Here is an 18,526-nt window from a genome sequence, read left to right as displayed (position 1 = left end):
ACGGAGGAGTTTTGAACGTCTTTGCCCGTCTTGTAGCTACACTTTGTCTGTCTCTATCTCAAAGGCAGCAGTGTGGAAACACATTAAATTAACTCGCGTGAAGAACGATGGACACTTCAACCAGAAACCAAGACGGAAATCAACAGATACTTCAGGCAGCAGCCTCATTCAAAGCGTTTTTGTTGAAAAACAACACGGGAAACAACGTAAACCTGTAAGTAACTGTGTGAATTATAGAGTTAGTATATTAGCAGCCGATTAGCTGCAAGATTAGAAGCTGTTAATAGTACTAATGTTTAGTTTAACGTAATATAACATAATAGCAAACAGCCTGTTCCGAGAAGAATCCGGAATTATCCGGATAATTTTAGCTAATTTAAGCTAATTATCTTAAAACATGAGCCTCCTCAAACATATAGCTAGAGTTAACATTGAAAACAGCAATGATCACGTTTGAGAAACAACAGCAAATGTTGAGCATTGTTGTTTAGGTTTAATGGCAAACATTTATCTTTTTATTTTTTCTGGTGTTAATTTTTCTTGATTGATCAATTAATTGACTAACCTAATCATTTCAACACCAATGTTACACTTAATGTACTGTCCCAGTTTTTTCTTAGCAAACTTGTTCTGATGAATCAGGAAACCTGCTGCTGAGATATACACAACATGGCAAAACTACCCTAGTTTATATGGTTGAACAAAGCCTTCAGTGGATCCGTAGTTGTAGCCGTAGTTTATTGAGCTGTTCAAATGATTTTTGATAATGACATCAGTTTCATGAAAGTGGAAATAGAAATAGTCATGTTTTTTTTTTTTTTGGTGTCAAACTACGTATTTGCTCTCTGACACTGAATACCTCAATCGTTGTATAGACTATTACTCTTAAATAATTTCATGAAAGCGGGGCTATTGGGGCTAAGAGCATGTCCTATAAAGGTCTGCAATCCCTGCAATGACTCTTTTTTCACAACTTTATTCATTTGGTTTTACAACAACATTAACAGAAATCAATGTGCAATCATAATACAAAACCTGAAGAAGCCATGTCACCACTTTCTACAGAAAATGCCTGTCTTCTGTACCATCGTAAATTTATGTGTGAATAACTTTTCTGGGTGGACATTCGCTAAAATGATCAACAGATGGGCAAACATGCAGGATGCTTCACTGATGTTTATCTTTAATGTTCCAGCTATGACCATCTCAGTCGGTTGCTGATAAAGGTCATGGATGTGCATCCACGAAATGTGGTGGATGAAATTGAGGATATGAGCCGTGAAGTGAAGCGGGGTTTATTTGAAGACAAGCAGATCACCCTGCGAGACCTTCCACAGACGACAGCTGCTGAGATGCTTGCTGAGCAGCAGTGCCTTCTGTTTTCTCGGCCAGAAGAGACTGACCAGGAGGTGGAACTGGTATTGGCTACATACATCCACACTGCACATTTGTTTTTTTTTGTAGGGGAAAAGATATGTAAGCATTTTGACTTGCTTATGTAACATTTAATTGAGGGTGAAAATTTTTTAAGACGTCTAATGAGGCCAGGTTAGATATCAGTGTTATCTGAACAGCACTGTATTGACTGTTTTGGACAGCAGAGGTCCTTGGGGACTTCGCTTGGAAACTGGAGGTTTGCCGATTCAATTTCAGCACGGATCAGTCGTTGCAGAGAGTGGACTGGTAGCTAAAAGGTGTCAGTGTACCTCCTGGACACTGGTAGCAAATCACCAAACTCTTAACTCCTTAACCCTTAACTGCTCGGGGCGCTGTGTGGCATCCCAATCACTGACATCTCTCCACAACAATTGGTGTATGTCTATGGGGAATGTGCAAGCGTGTGTGCATTTTGGGCCTGTGTGTGATTAAAGGACAAGAACCAAGACTAGGTCGAAATCTAGTATATGGCTGGACTTTGTATGGGTAGTGTTCTCCTGAGGATGTGACTGGGGGCTGCTGTGCCTCGCTGTAAAGAAGGGGTGGGAAACTGAGACCATTTGATCTTGACTGGACTACTTATTCCAAGTTGTCCCTGAACATAGCACCCACAAAGCACTTGCTATCACATCAATGCATCATGGTGCCTGTCAACAAAACAAAACAAGTAGATGCAATGTGTCGCACTTCATGATAATGAATAAAAGATATCTATTTTGCAGAAGTAAACGGCAAGCCAGTGTGCCTATGTGAGTTTGTGGGGACATGGTCACAGTCGTGGTTGATGAAAAAGGCTTTTACAAGCTGGCCTATTCATTTTTAAATGTGTCAAAAACAGGAGGAGAAATTTACATTTACTTAGGGTAGCCTAAGTAAGGTTTTGTCAGCAGAATCAATGTTTTTTCCCATGATATTTATCCTTCCTTTCATTGGAGTACATTGGTTGTTCCAAATACTCTTTATAGGGGTTGTATAACTGTGAACAAGCATTTACAGGAGTATTTACAAGTTTACAACTAATTGCAATTCTTCCTCAGCATTGAGGAGCTGTAAAGCCATGTTTTGTCTACAGAGTTCTTCCCCAGTGTGTGCCACCACAACATTGAAAACATCTCGGGTGGCGCCACTATGTGGCAGGTGTCAAAAACTATGATATGTGACAGCTGGTCATACATAATCTTGTTTACATGTTCTTTGACCAGACAGGTCCTGATTTACAACCCTGTTTCCAAAACAGTTGGGACATGTGTAAAATGTAAATAGAAACAGACTGTGATCATTTATAAAACATTGAACCCCCCTATTCAATTGAAAATAGCACAAAGTGCTATTGATTTCCTCATTAAGAATTTGATGCCAGCAACACGTTCCAAAAAGTTGGGGTCATGTTTACCACTCTGTTGCATCACCTCATCTTTAACAACACTGTGTTTGGGATTTGTGGAGACCAAACATTTTGAAAGTGGAATGTTTTCCCATTCTTGCTTGATGTACAATTTCAGCTGCTCAAAAGTACTTGGTCTCCTTTTATATTTTATGTTTTATAATGTACTAAACATTTTCAGTGGGTGACAAGTCAGCACCAGTTTAGGACTGTTGTTGTAATACATGCAGAATGTCATTTGGCATTGTTTTGCTGAAGTAATCAAGGCCTTCCCTGAAAAACACGTCTACTTGGCAGCATATGTTGCTTCAAACTGTATATATTGTTAAGCATTAATGGTGCTGTCACAAATACGTAGGTTACCCTTATCATGCGCGCTGATGCACTCCTATGCCATCACAGATGCTGGCTTTTGATATGTTGTTATGTTGTTGCTATTTTCAATTAAATAAGGGGTTTCAGTGTTTTGTAAATCATCACAAATTGATTGATTCTATTTACATTTACACAGTGTCCCAACTTTTTTTGGAAATGAGTTGTGACTCAAAATTGACATTTTAGACTGTATTTTTTTGCCAAAATTCTTGTGCGTATGCCTGTAAGGTAGATCGTTATGATGTTAAGATCATTACACTAAGGCTTCTTGGGTACAGACCCATACAAGGCCCACCTCATATGTAATAACCAACATCCACAGATGTCTACAAATATATATAGCACATAATACATCCAGAGCATGTTTTCTTAAAGTACAACAACTCAGCTGTGAAACATATTCAGATTACCAGACTGTGCTCTTTGACTTTCCAACAAATAAGACTAGGTCGAGGATGTCTCAGTTTTCTGTGACTCATTCTGTACTGAGTGTTTTGTAAGAGTGATTATTATTTGTCTTTTGTGGCATGGACGAAATTCTGCTTCGCCCCTATCCCTTTAGCAGTAGCCTTAGACGGTGAAGCCTATATGAAATAGATTGTTAGTTACAGTACATACTGTAATGAGTATTCTATGAGTATAGGCACATGCCTCTAAGCTGTGGACTCCACTTTGTTTCTTTAACAGAAGAAAAAGCTGTTTTGTGGAGCCACTTCTCCACATGTGAATGTCCTTGATCTTTCCCCAGTCCGCTGGCTCCTGGTCAATGACCTTTGACATCATCCCAGTCAGTGCTGTGTTTTGGTCTGGTGTTCTTAAACGATGTTTTTTGATATTCAGTCTTTTCTCAGGATTCTTGCTGGTACACTGATGTAGTGTTCAGATGATCTTATAAAACCTGTTAATTATGTTGCCTACAAGCCTATTCACCTGAAAATATATCATTTTGTTGATATTAGTCACAGAAGTTTATGGAGCTGAATTTACATATTTTAACACTTTTGTCTTAATCAGATGGAAACAGCTCTTCCTAATGTGAGTGAGATTGGCTTCTTCCTGGAGCAGGCTGGAGTGGGTCTGGGCAGAGAGGAGATGCAGAGGGTCTTCCTTGCACTCAAGCAGCTTGTTGAGTCACAGGCGCTGCTGCACTGCCGACTGTGGGGGAAGATTCTGGGGACAGAGAGCAGCTATATTGTTGCTGAAGCTGAGTACAGAGAGGGGGAGGAAGAGGAGGAGCAGGTCACTGAAGAAGAAGAAGAGAGAGAGGCTCAGGAGAATGAGGTGAGGGGATAGGAAAAAAAGCAGGGGTCTTTATTTACCTCAACTGCAGAGAGAACCCCTGTAGCAAATTTTAATTTCCAGACATCAGAGCAAAGCACATTTATTTTCAAATGTTGCGTGTTCAAGTGAATACATTGTTTATTGGGACCAAAAAGAGACACTGCTGGGTATTACTGTGTACACTAACATGTTTATTTTTATTTTGTATTTGTGCAAGTTAAGACCAGAGAAAGTCAGTTGTTTTAATTAATCTGTGTGGAAAGACTGTGTGGACAAAAAAAAAAAAAAAAAAAAATCATAGAACCTGGAGCTCTCAGAAGCAACCAGAGTGTCAAATCCAATCCTTACTGAAGACTGGAGACAGGTGAGTCTTGATTGCTTGACAAGTCAGAAACAGAAACAATGGGGAAAAAGGAGCAGAAACAGATCCCACAGTTTTGGCCATTGGAGAGAGGGGAAAAATAAAATAAAATAAAATTGCTTGACCACTACTCTTTTTACTTTAGTTGAAAAGGATTTGTCTACAGATTTAAGGCATCAAGCCTACAGGGATGTTCAATACACTTCAGTCAATTTGGACAAAAAGATTTAATTAGAAAAAGTGAGAGCAGCAGAGTGGTGAGTACAACACGACCCTTGTAAGGATGGAATTAGTGTTCATCCTATAGTACAGGTAAGACAACCCCTCAGTTTTTTTAAAATATGGCTTTCCCCACCCCCCGGAATTTACCGTTGGACAGTTGATAGTGAAACAAGGTGGGGAGAGACGGTGGTATGGCATATAACAAAGGCTCCCAACCTGAGTTATCTGGCGTGCACTATTCAGCTACTAGGGTACTTCATTTGTTCATTCTGGCCCTGTCTATTTGAGTGTCATTATCTGAATATGGGTTTCTGTTTGAGAACTGACGAAAGGGGTACTCCAGCAATTGCTAATTTATTCATTCAATATTAACTATAAAGCAGGGATAAATATTGCACAGGCTAATACCAATTTAGTTCTTATCAGGAAGGTGTATTACTAATTTTTTTAATGTAATTTGACCATATGAAGCAGATCTTTCCTTGGTATTTTACAAGGATGGGGGAAGGTTCACCACTCTTTGAAACACAATTGTATAAGGGGTATTACTACACGTGTTAAGGAACACTTTGTGAAACCGTTGTTGGTAAACAGTTTATTTGCAAATGATTGTATTCTGTTTATGTACATTTTACACAGACAGAGACACACTAACAGGAAGAGAGTGAAGGAACAAACAAGAAACACAAGGAAGCAGGCAGGAGGAGGCTGCCAATCGTGACAGTTAGAAATTATGACACTGACAGATTTAAAAATACTTAGAACTTCAGAGTCTTAAGAATCTACCTTTATTGTATATTTTATTTATTTATTGTTTGTACTGTCAAACAACGTCTTTTGTCTTTTCAAGTTAAATTAGTTAAATGAATTGTCTATGAATAGTTATTCTGGCGCCTTTGTTTACAGATGGATCCACTTCCTCAGTCAACCTATAAACCCCTACCAGTGCTGCCAAAGGAGGCCATAGGGACAGGTGCTAACAAGTTTGTTTACTATGTGTGCAAAGAGCCTGGTCTTCCTTGGGTAAAGCTCCCTTCGGTCAGTCCTGCACAAATCACTGTTGCTCGCCAAATCCGTAAATTCTTCACGGGGAGGCTGGGCACACCAGTTCTGAGCCATCCACCTTTCCCCGGGAACGAAGCCAACTATCTGAGAGCACAGATTGCTCGGATCTCTGCTGGCACACAGGTCAGCCCCCAGGGCTTCTTGCAGGCTGGGGAGGAGGAAGGTGATGAGGAAGATGAGACACCTCGGGACAGCTACGAAGTTAATCCTGACTTTGAGGGTATTCCCGTTGCTGAGATGGCTGAGTCTTTGTCCACCTGGGTGCATCATGTTCAGCACATCCTCCAGCAGGTACATGTCCAATGAAAGCATGTGCTTTGGCCATTTTCTCAGCTGGTGTTTACATGTGTGCTTATATGTGCTTATTTATTTTGATTATATGGACTGTTGTAGGGTCGCTGTACTTGGATGAACATGGCTGTGAAACCAGGAGAAGACTCTAATGAGGAAGGAGAAGCTGAGGAGAAGGAAGAGGAGCCTGATGAGCCTGAGCCAGAAGTTGGACCCCCTCTGCTGACTCCCCTCTCCCAAGATGCAGGTCAGTCTTTGACTTTTCCTGCCAAACCAATATTGGCTTCAAGGGTAACCAAGGATGTAATTTCCATTGGGGGCAGGGGGATTTGCTGCCCTCACTTTAAAAAAAAAAAACTTCTAAATTCCTATACATTTCTAGTTTCACTTTGATATATTGAATATTTATGTCCTCTGACTGCCCAGCTGCCAAAATCAAGATAAGTTAGGGGATAAAACTTTAACACGTCAATATTTTAGAATTGAACAGCAATCAAAGATAATGATAGTGAAGTTGTGGTGCTTTCAGGCAGCATGCAATCACTGCTCTACCTTCTGTCTATCAACATCAAATTTGAGCCATGCCTGTGCTGTATCAAAATAAGTGCCTCCAGTCCTTCTACCAATCTGTAACGTCACCATACATTACAGGCTGTATGCATTCATTATTCTATTCATTATTCAATATTCTCATCACGCAACCAAATGGGACAGGGTGTCGTCATAGAATGGTTAGCAATATGATACAATTAAAATAGCAAGTTTTGCTAACATCATTAACATTATTTTTTCTCCCATCCTGAATGTTCAAACTTTGAACTTGAATTTGCTTTAAGATCATTTCTCTACGTCACCCTTTTCTTCAGTCTATGATCTGTTGGTGAGGAGGACTTGTAATTCAGGCAACTCAGATGCTAATAAAAGTAGGCCCTGGTTTTCCAACACATCATTTCTATGGTTAACATGCTCATTGTTCACATGGCACGCGGTAGTAACAAGTTTAAAAATAATCAAGCACCATCAACACAGACACCAGTGGCAAATAATTTTGTTCATATTATTGAGTATGTTATATACACATACACTATGCTATAGTGTTATACTGTAAATATATAAATTAGCATCCTCATTATCTTTTCAAATATTTTTTTTTTGGTTGATGAACTCATGACATTATATTTGCATGTTTCAGAAATTTTCAACAGGCCTCCCTGGACCTCAAAGATATCCTCGACTCTCGCCTCTCAGCATGCAGTAGCTGTGCTGCGTTCTAACCTTTGGCCCGGTGCATATGCATATGCTTGTGGAAAGTAAGTGAAAAGATCACAATATTCTGACTTACTGTGTTGATTTCTCATGGTAAGGCAATGTTGTCATTTGCAAACAACCATGTGCTGTCCTTTAATTTAGGAGGTTTGAGAACATATATGTTGGATGGGGTCTTAAGTATGAAGGCGAAGGCTACAGCCCACCTGTCCCTCCACTACTGCAGAAAGAATATCCCAGTGGACCTGATATCACTGAGGCCCTGGACCCATCACTGGAGGAAGAGCAGACGCTAAAAGAGTCTTTAGAGGAGCAGCAAGCTGCCCAGGAGGAGAGAGAGGAGGAGGAGGAGAACACAGACGAAGAGGAGGAAGATGATTATTGAGAAAACAGTTAGATACTTTATTCTATTTAGTATTTATTTGTAAGTCAGCGTACAAATAAATCAGTTTACTCTGCAACATGGATTGCTATTGTAAATTCAGACAAAATTAAATATCTGAACAGGGCAGTAGTGTGAAGATGAGGCAGTGCTTGCAGTGGCAGTTTAAGTCAAGTCAGTTTTTTTTATATACCCCATTATCTCAAATAATAAAAGTCTGCGAAAATTGCTATGTAGCACTTTTCATACAGGACTTGCAGCTCAAAGTGCTTCACAAGAAAGAAATCACATGCACCAAGTGAACACACATTACACAGAAAAGACGGAATGAAAAAATGAATGTAAAATAAGATGGTGTTCTAGCTAGCGTTCAGTGGAAACTACAGCTCCTTCACTTGGTTCACATTCTATGGTTTGCTTTGAATTGAAAGTTGAAGGCTTGATGGACCCAGATGATGATTTCAAGTTAAGGATTTCTGCTCTGCAGGTCTACTTCTTTGGCTGATATATCGTCTGTTTCTAAATTTATGCATGGGTTCCAATCCAGACTGCACTATCAGGTCTAATGTCAGTTAATTCTGCTATTGCTTAAGACATACCAAATATGGAGTGACTTCTCTTTTTGCATTTACAGTATTTTGAGAAGTACACATCCCTTATTGGCAGTTAAGTTAATTCCAAACTAACATCTGCGGGAGAGCTTGACATTAATATTAGCAGTCTTAGTAACAACTTCTAGAAGTCTGCTCCTCTGGTTGCTTTGTTACTAGATTCATGTAGAACACAAGTTATAATTTGAATCTCTTAACAGTTACAGTCAGGTGTGTACTGTGTGTAAAATTAAAATCCTGCCCACATTTGTGTTGTCTGTGATCTCATAAGCTTTGTTATTCCTTCAGCCCTACAGTTCAAGTTCACTGAGAAGCAATTTGGTAGAGATTTTTATTAGCACATTTGCAAATCTTACTTTTTCTATTAGTGACAGCTATCACAGTTAATGTTTTGTACACATTGAGACACATTAAGCACATTAAAGGAAAATTTTAAAATAAATAGGTAGAGAAACAGCAACATAATACAGATGCCTCTACAGAGGGCTCACTGAATTGTTTGATGAGAATGAAAATTATGGGAATCATATTCTGTGGCCTTCAGTCAAATAACTCAACCAAATTCAACACCTGTAAGATTTTGGAGCCATGTGTGAGAGGTCTCCACCACCTTCATCATCATCATACTTACTTGTAACAGTATTTACACTGGTATTGTTACTTTTACTAAGGTAAAATATCTGAGTAGTACTTCCATCATTGATTTACAAAATGTATGCATTGATATTTTTCTTGCAGTTCTATGGTCATAATTACTCACATATTAATGAATACAAACAAAGGCTCAGCTGAAGCCAAGGTTGGTCAATTGTGCAACGTAAACAAGGCAATTGATATGTATTGTTATATAATATTTTCAGGGTGTGGGTATTACAGTTTTGTTATGAATGGGCAGAAACTCATTTGCCATGCTACAGGGAGAGAAAGATGGGAGAGAGCAGGCCAGGAAAGGTGTTGACAATAGCCATTGCATTCTTCCTTTGCGAGAGTCGGAAGACAGATGCCTGGCTGAGTGCTCAATAAACTTCATTGGATGGCCAGAGCTCGAAACATCTCCAGACAAACGGAAGAACACACAGTCAAGGACTTATGCATACAATGATGGCGAAAACAATCAAGCTCTATGCTACAAGTAATGCTGCAGTTATTGACCTCTTTGGTAAGGCATTCTACTGCCAGAAGCAGACCAAGAAAGCAGACTGTGAAAGAAGTGATAGCAACCAAAACCGTTTTTTGTACCAGATTGTAAACATTTATTTCTGCTGTAAGGTTTGGGCCTTTTAATATAGACTCTAGTGACAATGGGGATGTGGCTTATGCTGCTGCACTGGTTTCAGGTCTTTCTATGAATGTTTATTTTTTTGCTTCTTGTAAGCCTTGGAATCTGTGTACCTGTCTGAACACTTTCTGTTTTGCCTCTATGAGGTTTTTTATTTTCTTTTCTGTTTTTTTTTTTTTTTTTATAAACACATTATTCTTTTCACACCTGTATGGTACATACCACTTTCCCTGTATTTTTCAGCTGGACAATACATAATAAATGTATTATTATTATGATTATTGTTATTATTGTGTTTCTATATATATATATATATCTAGAAACACAATAATAACAATAATCATAATAAGTATATATACTTCCATTGTTTTTTGTTGTTCTGTGTCTGTTTCTTTCAGAGGGACTAGCAACCACTGTTGCAGTTACCATAGCAACAGGTGAAGTTGGGTACACACTACCACTGTGTCTCAACGACACTGTGACTACATTTTGAATGCTTGATACGGAGGAGTTTTGAACGTCTTTGCCCGTCTTGTAGCTACACTTTGTCTGTCTCTATCTCAAAGGCAGCAGTGTGGAAACACATTAAATTAACTCGCGTGAAGAACGATGGACACTTCAACCAGAAACCAAGACGGAAATCAACAGATACTTCAGGCAGCAGCCTCATTCAAAGCGTTTTTGTTGAAAAACAACACGGGAAACAACGTAAACCTGTAAGTAACTGTGTGAATTATAGAGTTAGTATATTAGCAGCCGATTAGCTGCAAGATTAGAAGCTGTTAATAGTACTAATGTTTAGTTTAACGTAATATAACATAATAGCAAACAGCCTGTTCCGAGAAGAATCCGGAATTATCCGGATAATTTTAGCTAAGCTAATTATCTTAAAACATGAGCCTCCTCAAACATATAGCTAGAGTTAACATTGAAAACAGCAATGATCACGTTTGAGAAACAACAGCAAATGTTGAGCATTGTTGTTTAGGTTTAATGGCAAACATTTATCTTTTTATTTTTTCTGGTGTTAATTTTTCTTGATTGATCAATTAATTGACTAACCTAATCATTTCAACACCAATGTTACACTTAATGTACTGTCCCAGTTTTTTCTTAGCAAACTTGTTCTGATGAATCAGGAAACCTGCTGCTGAGATATACACAACATGGCAAAACTACCCTAGTTTATATGGTTGAACAAAGCCTTCAGTGGATCCGTAGTTGTAGCCGTAGTTTATTGAGCTGTTCAAATGATTTTTGATAATGACATCAGTTTCATGAAAGTGGAAATAGAAATAGTCATGTTTTTTTTTTTTTTTGGTGTCAAACTACGTATTTGCTCTCTGACACTGAATACCTCAATCGTTGTATAGACTATTACTCTTAAATAATTTCATGAAAGCGGGGCTATTGGGGCTAAGAGCATGTCCTATAAAGGTCTGCAATCCCTGCAATGACTCTTTTTTCACAACTTTATTCATTTGGTTTTACAACAACATTAACAGAAATCAATGTGCAATCATAATACAAAACCTGAAGAAGCCATGTCACCACTTTCTACAGAAAATGCCTGTCTTCTGTACCATCGTAAATTTATGTGTGAATAACTTTTCTGGGTGGACATTCGCTAAAATGATCAACAGATGGGCAAACATGCAGGATGCTTCACTGATGTTTATCTTTAATGTTCCAGCTATGACCATCTCAGTCGGTTGCTGATAAAGGTCATGGATGTGCATCCACGAAATGTGGTGGATGAAATTGAGGATATGAGCCGTGATGTGAAGCGGGGTTTATTTGAAGACAAGCAGATCACCCTGCGAGACCTTCCACAGACGACAGCTGCTGAGATGCTTGCTGAGCAGCAGTGCCTTCTGTTTTCTCGGCCAGAAGAGACTGACCAGGAGGTGGAACTGGTATTGGCTACATACATCCACACTGCACATTTGTTTTTTTTTGTAGGGGAAAAGATATGTAAGCATTTTGACTTGCTTATGTAACATTTAATTGAGGGTGAAAATTTTTTAAGACGTCTAATGAGGCCAGGTTAGATATCAGTGTTATCTGAACAGCACTGTATTGACTGTTTTGGACAGCAGAGGTCCTTGGGGACTTCGCTTGGAAACTGGAGGTTTGCCGATTCAATTTCAGCACGGATCAGTCGTTGCAGAGAGTGGACTGGTAGCTAAAAGGTGTCAGTGTACCTCCTGGACACTGGTAGCAAATCACCAAACTCTTAACTCCTTAACCCTTAACTGCTCGGGGCGCTGTGTGGCATCCCAATCACTGACATCTCTCCACAACAATTGGTGTATGTCTATGGGGAATGTGCAAGCGTGTGTGCATTTTGGGCCTGTGTGTGATTAAAGGACAAGAACCAAGACTAGGTCGAAATCTAGTATATGGCTGGACTTTGTATGGGTAGTGTTCTCCTGAGGATGTGACTGGGGGCTGCTGTGCCTCGCTGTAAAGAAGGGGTGGGAAACTGAGACCATTTGATCTTGACTGGACTACTTATTCCAAGTTGTCCCTGAACATAGCACCCACAAAGCACTTGCTATCACATCAATGCATCATGGTGCCTGTCAACAAAACAAAACAAGTAGATGCAATGTGTCGCACTTCATGATAATGAATAAAAGATATCTATTTTGCAGAAGTAAACGGCAAGCCAGTGTGCCTATGTGAGTTTGTGGGGACATGGTCACAGTCGTGGTTGATGAAAAAGGCTTTTACAAGCTGGCCTATTCATTTTTAAATGTGTCAAAAACAGGAGGAGAAATTTACATTTACTTAGGGTAGCCTAAGTAAGGTTTTGTCAGCAGAATCAATGTTTTTTCCCATGATATTTATCCTTCCTTTCATTGGAGTACATTGGTTGTTCCAAATACTCTTTATAGGGGTTGTATAACTGTGAACAAGCATTTACAGGAGTATTTACAAGTTTACAACTAATTGCAATTCTTCCTCAGCATTGAGGAGCTGTAAAGCCATGTTTTGTCTACAGAGTTCTTCCCCAGTGTGTGCCACCACAACATTGAAAACATCTCGGGTGGCGCCACTATGTGGCAGGTGTCAAAAACTATGATATGTGACAGCTGGTCATACATAATCTTGTTTACATGTTCTTTGACCAGACAGGTCCTGATTTACAACCCTGTTTCCAAAACAGTTGGGACATGTGTAAAATGTAAATAGAAACAGACTGTGATCATTTATAAAACATTGAACCCCCCTATTCAATTGAAAATAGCACAAAGTGCTATTGATTTCCTCATTAAGAATTTGATGCCAGCAACACGTTCCAAAAAGTTGGGGTCATGTTTACCACTCTGTTGCATCACCTCATCTTTAACAACACTGTGTTTGGGATTTGTGGAGACCAAACATTTTGAAAGTGGAATGTTTTCCCATTCTTGCTTGATGTACAATTTCAGCTGCTCAAAAGTACTTGGTCTCCTTTTATATTTTATGTTTTATAATGTACTAAACATTTTCAGTGGGTGACAAGTCAGCACCAGTTTAGGACTGTTGTTGTAATACATGCAGAATGTCATTTGGCATTGTTTTGCTGAAGTAATCAAGGCCTTCCCTGAAAAACACGTCTACTTGGCAGCATATGTTGCTTCAAACTGTATATATTGTTAAGCATTAATGGTGCTGTCACAAATACGTAGGTTACCCTTATCATGCGCGCTGATGCACTCCTATGCCATCACAGATGCTGGCTTTTGATATGTTGTTATGTTGTTGCTATTTTCAATTAAATAAGGGGTTTCAGTGTTTTGTAAATCATCACAAATTGATTGATTCTATTTACATTTACACAGTGTCCCAACTTTTTTTGGAAATGAGTTGTGACTCAAAATTGACATTTTAGACTGTATTTTTTTGCCAAAATTCTTGTGCGTATGCCTGTAAGGTAGATCGTTATGATGTTAAGATCATTACACTAAGGCTTCTTGGGTACAGACCCATACAAGGCCCACCTCATATGTAATAACCAACATCCACAGATGTCTACAAATATATATAGCACATAATACATCCAGAGCATGTTTTCTTAAAGTACAACAACTCAGCTGTGAAACATATTCAGATTACCAGACTGTGCTCTTTGACTTTCCAACAAATAAGACTAGGTCGAGGATGTCTCAGTTTTCTGTGACTCATTCTGTACTGAGTGTTTTGTAAGAGTGATTATTATTTGTCTTTTGTGGCATGGACGAAATTCTGCTTCGCCCCTATCCCTTTAGCAGTAGCCTTAGACGGTGAAGCCTATATGAAATAGATTGTTAGTTACAGTACATACTGTAATGAGTATTCTATGAGTATAGGCACATGCCTCTAAGCTGTGGACTCCACTTTGTTTCTTTAACAGAAGAAAAAGCTGTTTTGTGGAGCCACTTCTCCACATGTGAATGTCCTTGATCTTTCCCCAGTCCGCTGGCTCCTGGTCAATGACCTTTGACATCATCCCAGTCAGTGCTGTGTTTTGGTCTGGTGTTCTTAAACGATGTTTTTTGATATTCAGTCTTTTCTCAGGATTCTTGCTGGTACACTGATGTAGTGTTCAGATGATCTTATAAAACCTGTTAATTATGTTGCCTACAAGCCTATTCACCTGAAAATATATCATTTTGTTGATATTAGTCACAGAAGTTTATGGAGCTGAATTTACATATTTTAACACTTTTGTCTTAATCAGATGGAAACAGCTCTTCCTAATGTGAGTGAGATTGGCTTCTTCCTGGAGCAGGCTGGAGTGGGTCTGGGCAGAGAGGAGATGCAGAGGGTCTTCCTTGCACTCAAGCAGCTTGTTGAGTCACAGGCGCTGCTGCACTGCCGACTGTGGGGGAAGATTCTGGGGACAGAGAGCAGCTATATTGTTGCTGAAGCTGAGTACAGAGAGGGGGAGGAAGAGGAGGAGCAGGTCACTGAAGAAGAAGAAGAGAGAGAGGCTCAGGAGAATGAGGTGAGGGGATAGGAAAAAAAGCAGGGGTCTTTATTTACCTCAACTGCAGAGAGAACCCCTGTAGCAAATTTTAATTTCCAGACATCAGAGCAAAGCACATTTATTTTCAAATGTTGCGTGTTCAAGTGAATACATTGTTTATTGGGACCAAAAAGAGACACTGCTGGGTATTACTGTGTACACTAACATGTTTATTTTTATTTTGTATTTGTGCAAGTTAAGACCAGAGAAAGTCAGTTGTTTTAATTAATCTGTGTGGAAAGACTGTGTGGACAAAAAAAAAAAAAAAAAAAATCATAGAACCTGGAGCTCTCAGAAGCAACCAGAGTGTCAAATCCAATCCTTACTGAAGACTGGAGACAGGTGAGTCTTGATTGCTTGACAAGTCAGAAACAGAAACAATGGGGAAAAAGGAGTAGAAACAGATCCCACAGTTTTGGCCATTGGAGAGAGGGGAAAAATAAAATAAAATAAAATTGCTTGACCACTACTCTTTTTACTTTAGTTGAAAAGGATTTGTCTACAGATTTAAGGCATCAAGCCTACAGGGATGTTCAATACACTTCAGTCAATTTGGACAAAAAGATTTAATTAGAAAAAGTGAGAGCAGCAGAGTGGTGAGTACAACACGACCCTTGTAAGGATGGAATTAGTGTTCATCCTATAGTACAGGTAAGACAACCCCTCAGTTTTTTTAAAATATGGCTTTCCCCACCCCCCGGAATTTACCGTTGGACAGTTGATAGTGAAACAAGGTGGGGAGAGACGGTGGTATGGCATATAACAAAGGCTCCCAACCTGAGTTATCTGGCATGCACTATTCAGCTACTAGGGTACTTCATTTGTTCATTCTGGCCCTGTCTATTTGAGTGTCATTATCTGAATATGGGTTTCTGTTTGAGAACTGACGAAAGGGGTACTCCAGCAATTGCTAATTTATTCATTCAATATTAACTATAAAGCAGGGATAAATATTGCACAGGCTAATACCAATTTAGTTCTTATCAGGAAGGTGTATTACTAATTTTTTAATGTAATTTGACCATATGAAGCAGATCTTTCCTTGGTATTTTACAAGGATGGGGGAAGGTTCACCACTCTTTGAAACACAATTGTATAAGGGGTATTACTACACGTGTTAAGGAACACTTTGTGAAACCGTTGTTGGTAAACAGTTTATTTGCAAATGATTGTATTCTGTTTATGTACATTTTACACAGACAGAGACACACTAACAGGAAGAGAGTGAAGGAACAAACAAGAAACACAAGGAAGCAGGCAGGAGGAGGCTGCCAATCGTGACAGTTAGAAATTATGACACTGACAGATTTAAAAATACTTAGAACTTCAGAGTCTTAAGAATCTACCTTTATTGTATATTTTATTTATTTATTGTTTGTACTGTCAAACAACGTCTTTTGTCTTTTCAAGTTAAATTAGTTAAATGAATTGTCTATGAATAGTTATTCTGGCGCCTTTGTTTACAGATGGATCCACTTCCTCAGTCAACCTATAAACCCCTACCAGTGCTGCCAAAGGAGGCCATAGGGACAGGTGCTAACAAGTTTGTTTACTATGTGTGCAAAGAGCCTGGTCTTCCTTGGGTAAAGCTCCCTTCGGTCAGTCCTGCACAAATCACTGTTGCTCGCCAAATCCGTAAATTCTTCACGGGGAGGCTGGGCACACCAGTTCTGAGCCATCCACCTTTCCCCGGGAACGAAGCCAACTATCTGAGAGCACAGATTGCTCGGATCTCTGCTGGCACACAGGTCAGCCCCCAGGGCTTCTTGCAGGCTGGGGAGGAGGAAGGTGATGAGGAAGATGAGACACCTCGGGACAGCTACGAAGTTAATCCTGACTTTGAGGGTATTCCCGTTGCTGAGATGGCTGAGTCTTTGTCCACCTGGGTGCATCATGTTCAGCACATCCTCCAGCAGGTACATGTCCAATGAAAGCATGTGCTTTGGCCATTTTCTCAGCTGGTGTTTACATGTGTGCTTATATGTGCTTATTTATTTTGATTATATGGACTGTTGTAGGGTCGCTGTACTTGGATGAACATGGCTGTGAAACCAGGAGAAGACTCTAATGAGGAAGGAGAAGCTGAGGAGAAGGAAGAGGAGCCTGATGAGCCTGAGCCAGAAGTTGGACCCCCTCTGCTGACTCCCCTCTCCCAAGATGCAGGTCAGTCTTTGACTTTTCCTGCCAAACCAATATTGGCTTCAAGGGTAACCAAGGATGTAATTTCCATTGGGGGCAGGGGGATTTGCTGCCCTCACTTTAAAAAAAAAAAACTTCTAAATTCCTATACATTTCTAGTTTCACTTTGATATATTGAATATTTATGTCCTCTGACTGCCCAGCTGCCAAAATCAAGATAAGTTAGGGGATAAAACTTTAACACGTCAATATTTTAGAATTGAACAGCAATCAAAGATAATGATAGTGAAGTTGTGGTGCTTTCAGGCAGCATGCAATCACTGCTCTACCTTCTGTCTATCAACATCAAATTTGAGCCATGCCTGTGCTGTATCAAAATAAGTGCCTCCAGTCCTTCTACCAATCTGTAACGTCACCATACATTACAGGCTGTATGCATTCATTATTCTATTCATTATTCAATATTCTCATCACGCAACCAAATGGGACAGGGTGTCGTCATAGAATGGTTAGCAATATGATACAATTAAAATAGCAAATTTTGCTAACATCATTAACATTATTTTTTCTCCCATCCTGAATGTTCAAACTTTGAACTTGAATTTGCTTTAAGATCATTTCTCTACGTCACCCTTTTCTTCAGTCTATGATCTGTTGGTGAGGAGGACTTGTAATTCAGGCAACTCAGATGCTAATAAAAGTAGGCCCTGGTTTTCCAACACATCATTTCTATGGTTAACATGCTCATTGTTCACATGGCACGCGGTAGTAACAAGTTTAAAAATAATCAAGCACCATCAACACAGACACCAGTGGCAAATAATTTTGTTCATATTATTGAGTATGTTATATACACATACACTATGCTATAGTGTTATACTGTAAATATATAAATTAGCATCCTCATTATCTTTTCAAATATTTTTTTTTGGTTGATGAACTCATGACATTATATTTGCATGTTTCAGAAATTTTCAACAGGCCTCCCTGGACCTCAAAGATATCCTCGACTCTCACCTCTCAGCATGCAGTAGCTGTGCTGCGTTCTAACCTTTGGCCCGGTGCATATGCATATGCTTGTGGAAAGTAAGTGAAAAGATCACAATATTCTGACTTACTGTGTTGATTTCTCATGGTAAGGCAATGTTGTCATTTGCAAACAACCATGTGCTGTCCTTTAATTTAGGAGGTTTGAGAACATATATGTTGGATGGGGTCTTAAGTATGAAGGCGAAGGCTACAGCCCACCTGTCCCTCCACTACTGCAGAAAGAATATCCCAGTGGACCTGATATCACTGAGGCCCTGGACCCATCACTGGAGGAAGAGCAGACGCTAAAAGAGTCTTTAGAGGAGCAGCAAGCTGCCCAGGAGGAGAGAGAGGAGGAGGAGGAGAACACAGACGAAGAGGAGGAAGATGATTATTGAGAAAACAGTT

General features: G+C 39.5%; 2 protein-coding genes across 2 annotated transcripts; both read left to right on the top strand.

Annotated features, from left to right (window-relative positions):
- Positions 1 to 83: 83 nt before the first annotated feature.
- LOC121605305 (radial spoke head protein 6 homolog A-like) lies at positions 84 to 8,067 on the top strand. The gene is made up of 7 exons (XM_041935176.1): positions 84 to 214; positions 1,196 to 1,418; positions 4,211 to 4,477; positions 5,967 to 6,416; positions 6,519 to 6,663; positions 7,609 to 7,726; positions 7,827 to 8,067. The coding sequence occupies exons 1-7, from the start codon at positions 108 to 110 to the stop codon at positions 8,065 to 8,067; spliced, it is 1,551 nt and encodes a 516-aa protein (XP_041791110.1). The 5' UTR covers positions 84 to 107.
- A 2,472-nt stretch (positions 8,068 to 10,539) lies between these two features.
- LOC121605304 (radial spoke head protein 4 homolog A-like) lies at positions 10,540 to 18,516 on the top strand. The gene is made up of 7 exons (XM_041935175.1): positions 10,540 to 10,670; positions 11,648 to 11,870; positions 14,663 to 14,929; positions 16,417 to 16,866; positions 16,969 to 17,113; positions 18,058 to 18,175; positions 18,276 to 18,516. The coding sequence occupies exons 1-7, from the start codon at positions 10,564 to 10,566 to the stop codon at positions 18,514 to 18,516; spliced, it is 1,551 nt and encodes a 516-aa protein (XP_041791109.1). The 5' UTR covers positions 10,540 to 10,563.
- Positions 18,517 to 18,526: the final 10 nt, after the last annotated feature.

The sequence above is a fragment of the Chelmon rostratus genome, chromosome 4 (assembly GCF_017976325.1).
Source record: "Chelmon rostratus isolate fCheRos1 chromosome 4, fCheRos1.pri, whole genome shotgun sequence".
NCBI classification, from domain to species: Eukaryota; Metazoa; Chordata; class Actinopteri; order Chaetodontiformes; family Chaetodontidae; genus Chelmon; species Chelmon rostratus.
This window is presented reverse-complemented; position numbering and strand designations above follow the sequence as displayed.

What these genes read in the sequence shown, in the direction of transcription:
- LOC121605305 (XM_041935176.1), top strand. Translation starts at nt 108, where the DNA reads ATGGACACTTCAACCAGAAACCAAGACGGAAATCAACAGATACTTCAG. An exon ending in CTGACCAGGAGGTGGAACTG is followed by an intron (nt 1,419 to 4,210) that starts GTATTGGCTACA and finishes TGTCTTAATCAG; the next exon opens with ATGGAAACAGCTCTTCCTAA. An exon ending in TTCAGCACATCCTCCAGCAG is followed by an intron (nt 6,417 to 6,518) that starts GTACATGTCCAA and finishes GGACTGTTGTAG; the next exon opens with GGTCGCTGTACTTGGATGAA.
- LOC121605304 (XM_041935175.1), top strand. Translation starts at nt 10,564, where the DNA reads ATGGACACTTCAACCAGAAACCAAGACGGAAATCAACAGATACTTCAG. An exon ending in ACGGGAAACAACGTAAACCT is followed by an intron (nt 10,671 to 11,647) that starts GTAAGTAACTGT and finishes TTAATGTTCCAG; the next exon opens with CTATGACCATCTCAGTCGGT. An exon ending in TTCAGCACATCCTCCAGCAG is followed by an intron (nt 16,867 to 16,968) that starts GTACATGTCCAA and finishes GGACTGTTGTAG; the next exon opens with GGTCGCTGTACTTGGATGAA.